The following is a 6,000-nucleotide window of genomic DNA, read 5'->3' on the forward strand; positions in this document are numbered from 1 at the left end:
AGGAAGGAAGAAAAGACGTACTCCTCAATGGAGGTGGCGCAACAAACGGCAGGCGCTTGCTTGGAACCCTCACAATTCACGAGCACATGGGGCCACCTTAACATCAATTTACTCATATATCCTTATTTGGCATTCCATTTCTCTTCCTAGGTTTATCATTTTAATGGAAACAATAAGATGAGTATTATTTGGGAAAATTAGAATGCGTAGTCAAGATGTGAGATGCAAGGGAATAACTTGATATATGTCAATATTTTCATTACGTGAAATTGCGGTCACAAAGTGCCACACCATATGCGTTTCTTCAACCTCATATATTTAATAATTTTTCCCACTCGTTCATTTTGTTCTTCTCAATCACAGCTCGCTCTTATCTTTTTTCTACTATTAGGTCAATAAATATTACAGAAAAAGAAAAAAAATAATCAAATTTACTGATAATAGTTGAGGGTGTAAAGGTAAATTTATCTTTAGAATAAGCCCAGAAATCTATGTTTTTTTTTTTTTTTTTTTTTTTTTTGGGAAAATGACAGAGATCTATGGTTGGATACAACATTTCTACAACACGTCACAAAATCCAAATAGGGATTCGAACAGTTATAAAACCCTCCCCTCTCCCAAACTTTTTGAGACTCAACCAACAATCTCTCTCTCCTTCCCTCCTAAAACACAGAAGACCTAGAGAGAGAAATACCATGGCCACCTCCGCTTCTTCTGCAAATCCCATTCTCTCTCCTCCTCCCTTCACCTCCTCTTCTTCTCCTTCTTCAACCAAATCTTCTCAGCTGTCCTTCCTCAATTCTTCTTTATCAAGCACAATTTCCTTCAAACTTTCTCATTCTCACTCTCGGTCTTGTTCTCGTCCTCTAACTCAATCCTTCGCTGCTCGAAATTCTATACAGACTGTTGAATCTGCCGACACATCGATTTCCAAAGGCCGAGAGAGTGAATTCGTCGGATCCAATTCCAAACCGACAATCCTCGTCTCCGAGAAGCTCGGAGCTGCCGGTCTCGAGCTGCTGCGAAGCTTCGGCAACGTCGATTGCTCCTACGAGCTGTCGCCGGAAGAGCTGTGCACTAAGATCTCGCTCTGCGATGCGTTGATTGTGAGGAGTGGGACGAAGGTGACTCGCCAGGTGTTCGAGGCCGCCAAGGGGCGGTTGAAGGTTGTGGGAAGGGCCGGTGTCGGCATCGACAATGTGGATCTTCAGGCCGCCACCGAATTCGGATGCCTCGTCGTCAATGCTCCCACCGCCAACACCATCGCCGCCGCCGAGCACGGCATTGCTTTGATGGCTGCCATGGCGCGAAATGTTGCCCAGGCAGATGCTTCCATGAAATCTGGTATAGCTTCCTCTTTCTTTCTTTTTTTGGTTATGAATTGTTGTTTTTACAATCCATTTTTCACAGATCTGTTGATGAGTTATCAATAGGTTGAGTAAAATAGGAAATTTTTACCAGAAACTTCAAATTTTTTTTTTTTTTTAATTATTTAAATTTAAATATATAGAAAATGTCGGAACTTGTATATGTTTGTAATTGGATTTTATGACTGTAAGATGACATTTACTAGGTGAAATTATCGCTTGTGTACTTATACTTGTTTGTATTTGGAATTTTATCTGCCACTTTTTGGTAGGTTGCTTGTTTTTTGTTTTATATATATTTACATTTTGTTACCTTTTTTTCTCTCTCTAATGTATCTATAACTTTAAATAGAGCTGTCTTGCATATTAACATCAGATGGTTACTCGCAGACACTCAAACGGGTGCACATGTGAGGATTATATAAGACTAGTATTGTTAATCACTGCATAACTGAATTTTACAGTTTGGGTAGAAGTATTTTATCACGTACATTTAAAAAAAGGCTATATATAGAGAAATAGATTATGTCATGTCCTGGCATACATGGAAGTAAGATCTATCCTAATTTATAATTTTGGTCCCATTTTGCCAGGCAGGATGTATGTATTGTTTCCATATCCGGACATATTTACAGTTTTTTTTTTAATTTTTAATTTTTTAATAATAATTATTATTTTGGAAAACATTTAAGTCTTAAACAGTCACCCGGCCAACCTAAGATGTATAGGCTGTAGTGCTAGGATGGCTTTGACCTTCCCTTGTGGTTGAATTATGATGAAAGTTTTTCAGATGCATTGCCGTTGTTAAAAACATCTCATCCCATTTATTATCATTCTTGTTATGTTCCATTTGGTTTCCTTAAAATCTCAGGACGGAAGGAAATTGTTTGTAATGACAATCAAGGTTAAATTTAGATTAGTGTGATTGCAGTGAAGCTGCACTCAGGATTGCTCTGACTCAGCCACATGACTTGGATATTATGCCTTTTTCTCAGCCTGAATTATGTATCCATGTTCTTTAATTTGGAATGACCTATTATGTAAGTTGTGTGTTAATTTAGCTTTACTACTTACCATGGTTTTTCTTTCCTCCTGCAAAGAACTTCATGTTCTTTAACGGTTGTCTCATCCTTTCAAATTAAAATTTGGAACAGTGCTTTATTTACTAACATGAAGTTGTTGCTGAGTACCTTTTTCCTTATTGACGTGTTAAAACTACAACAATTTTTGTGAGGTCGCTTATTCATCAGGTAAATCTTACTTGAAGACATAGTGCAATTGAAGAGAAAAGTTGCTCTAAGAAGTTGTTAATACATAAAAACTAGAGAGTAGATATTAGTCTCCAATATAATCTAATATGAAATAATTTGAATTGCTACCGTTGCATATGGTTATAGAGTTCAGACCATGGTTTCTATTGCTAAATTCAATATATTTGAGTCCACCTCGTATATTTCTACCAATGGATGCTTGAAATTCAATATAGTCATGTTAACTTAGCTGTATTTGCTGCGTAATATATTTATACAGGGAAATGGCAACGGAACAAGTATGTTGGTGTTTCTCTAGTTGGAAAGACGTTAGCAGTTATGGGATTTGGAAAAGTTGGATCTGAAGTCGCAAGACGTGCAAAGGGCCTTGGCATGAATGTTATTGCACATGATCCATATGCTCCAGCTGATAGAGCACGTGCTATTGGTGTTGATTTGGTCTCCTTTGATGAGGCCGTCTCCACTGCAGATTTTATTTCACTTCATATGCCACTCACTCCAGCTACATCCAAGATAATGAATGATGAAACTTTTGCCAAGGTGAAGAAGGGAGTCCGCATCATAAATGTTGCTAGGGGAGGAGTTATTGATGAAGATGCATTGGTGAGGGCCCTTGATAGTGGGGTTGTTGCACAGGTATGCTTTGGTCCCTGCCAATAATGCTGAAATTTTCTGTCAAAGTATTCGTTGGGCTGTTGAGTTTCCAATACTGAAAATTATACGGGAATAATCATTTGCGTAGGTTTTCATGCTTTCAAATTTTAATTGCCAGTTTCGAGGTGATTGTTGAATCCCCCCTTTCCGTTCTTCCCCTCTCCCAACCCTCCACCTTCCCTTTTTAGATGATGAATTTTTATGGTCAAAGTGCTAGTAAATCACAAGATAGTGATCAACGTCTACCACTAATTATAACATGCTCTAAGAAAGGTGTTCGTGTCTGATTACGTAATTGAAATAAGTACTTCCTACTGTGGTGATTCAAATTACTGCAGAGGTGTCCAATTGGTCCCCCACCTCAGCGTAACAGGAAAACTCAATGGAAATGTTGGACCTTGGCTACCTTATAAATAGGGAGAAGAAGCAGAAAGATGACCTATTTTAATTTTTATCCTATACATAATCCTCCCTTCGTACAATGATTGCAGATTTAGTTCTAGGTTTTTGGTGTAATGTTATGCAAGAAGACCTTTTCCCACTCATACTGGTTTGTAACAGGCAGCACTTGATGTGTTCATGGAGGAGCCTCCACCCAGCGATAGCAAATTGGTGCAGCATGAGAATGTTACTGTCACACCTCATCTTGGAGCTAGCACAAAGGAAGCACAGGTACGTCTTTTGAGCATTTACATGAACTATAGCTCTGCTCTTGATTCATTTTCTCTTCATTAATCTTACATTCTCTAATCCCTATAACCGTTTGTATAAAACCTAATACTTCAGGAAGGTGTTGCTATTGAGATAGCTGAGGCTGTGGTTGGAGCATTGAGAGGGGAACTTTCTGCAACTGCTGTCAATGCTCCTATGGTCCCTGCTGAGGTACAATGCCAAGCACTTAATACTTTCATGACCCCATGATCTATTTATTGCTCAATGGGGACCGAAACTTATTTCTGGATCTTGTTTTCAGGTTATGTCAGAGTTGGCTCCTTATGTTGTGCTAGCTGAGAAGCTGGGTAGGCTAGCGGTACAATTAGTGGCTGGGGGTAGTGGAATTAAATCCGTGAAGGTGGTTTACAGATCAGCTCGAGACCCAGATGACTTGGATACAAGGCTTCTCCGTGCCATGACCATAAAAGGCATCATTGAGCCAATATCCAGCTCATTTGTCAATCTGGTCAATGCGGATTTCACAGCCAAGCAGAAAGGTCTCCGCATTAGTGAGGAACGAGTGGTTGTAGACTCGTCCCCTGAATGTCCTGTTGACTCAATTCAGGTGCAAATAAACAATGTGGAGTCCAAATTTGCAAGTGGTATGTTAGAAGACGGATGCATTAGCATTGAGGGGAGAGTGAAGGATGGGATACCTCATCTGATACGTGTCGGCACGTTTAGTGTGGACGTGAGCCTGGAAGGAAACCTCATACTGTGCCGTCAAGTGGACCAACCAGGTATGATTGGGCGGGTTGGAAGCCTTCTTGGTGAGCAAAACGTGAATGTGAGCTTCATGAGTGTTGGAAGAACTGTCAAGAGGACAAAGGCCATCATGGCAATTGGCGTTGACGAAGAACCAGATGTGGATACCCTCAAGAAAATAGGGGAGGTACCCGCCATTGAAGAGTTTGTCTTCCTCCAACTGTAGAAGCACTGATGGAAATGCAAAAACCCATCGTTTTTGCTCCGGTTGAGTTAAAAATAAAGTGGTAACTCTGCCAGCCCGTGGTTGGTGGAATTTAAGTTATAAGTATTGATGTTAAGATAATGATAATACGTCATCATGCTATATTTACGAGAAGGAAAAATGTTCTTGTCCATGGTCAGGTGGATGCATTTCTTCAGTCTTTCTTGTGATTTTTCCCTGTAGGTGGTGGTGGCGGCGGCGGCGGTGTCTTGACTTTTTGTGAAATTTTCTTGTAGTTGGTGGTGGGGCGCAGGTGGAAGTAGGTGTAGTGAAATGTGTGTATGGCTTGTAGAATTTGTAATACAGTTCAGCTAATGGATGAAACCTTCTTTTATACCCTTTTCAAGATTAGGGATGAGATGCTTTCCTGTTTCATTAAATTACTGAGATTAATAATTCTTCTCTTAAATGATGTCAAAATGCTATATTAATTGGCAGTCTCCACGGTAACAGAAATATTGAAACCAAATCAAACTATGTTGCATCAGAATGATTGTAAAGTTTTGAAAATTTTCATATTCAAAATAATATATATATATATATATATATATATATATAAATTTCTGAAACAGGTTCGATTTTATTCTGGCTCGGTTCTGGTTTGAAGCTCAAAAGGGCACCTCATAATTTCTTAAACTGATCTTTTCAAATTTAACAGGATGGAAAGTTAAAACCGGTTATGATATACCTTTTGATAGGGGACTAAGATCCTCTGTTGTAAACTGTTGATGTACCATACTGTAGTGAAAAAAGATATATATTTTTTTAAATTGGTAACTTTAGAAAAAAAAAAAGAAAAAAAAAGGAGGAAAATAAAATATAATCTTCTGCTTTAGGCCTCCCTACCAAAAAAAAAAAAAAAAAAAAAAAAAAAAAAAAAAAAATGAAAGAAAAAGAAAAAAAAAAAAGAAAAACAAAATATCCTCTCTGCTTTAGCGCCTCTCTCCCTCGTCACCGTCCCGTACGCCATCTCCCTCTCTCGTCACAGTGTACCTCAAAATAGTATAGTTGTACTAGGTTGTTC

At 38.7% G+C, this 6,000-nt stretch overlaps 1 protein-coding gene across 1 annotated transcript; it reads left to right on the forward strand.

Annotated features, from left to right (window-relative positions):
* Positions 1 to 581: 581 nt before the first annotated feature.
* Positions 582 to 5,386, forward strand: LOC132283211 (D-3-phosphoglycerate dehydrogenase 1, chloroplastic-like). Its single transcript, XM_059785139.1, has 5 exons — positions 582 to 1,344; positions 2,898 to 3,274; positions 3,854 to 3,964; positions 4,079 to 4,174; positions 4,266 to 5,386. The coding sequence occupies exons 1-5, from the start codon at positions 696 to 698 to the stop codon at positions 4,935 to 4,937; spliced, it is 1,905 nt and encodes a 634-aa protein (XP_059641122.1). The 5' UTR covers positions 582 to 695; the 3' UTR covers positions 4,938 to 5,386.
* Positions 5,387 to 6,000: the final 614 nt, after the last annotated feature.

This window comes from Cornus florida, unplaced genomic scaffold, assembly GCF_030987335.1.
Source record: "Cornus florida cultivar Cherokee Brave unplaced genomic scaffold, ASM3098733v1 CherokeeBrave_3.0.0_Hap2_Chr11, whole genome shotgun sequence".
In the NCBI taxonomy this organism is placed as follows: domain Eukaryota; kingdom Viridiplantae; phylum Streptophyta; class Magnoliopsida; order Cornales; family Cornaceae; genus Cornus; species Cornus florida.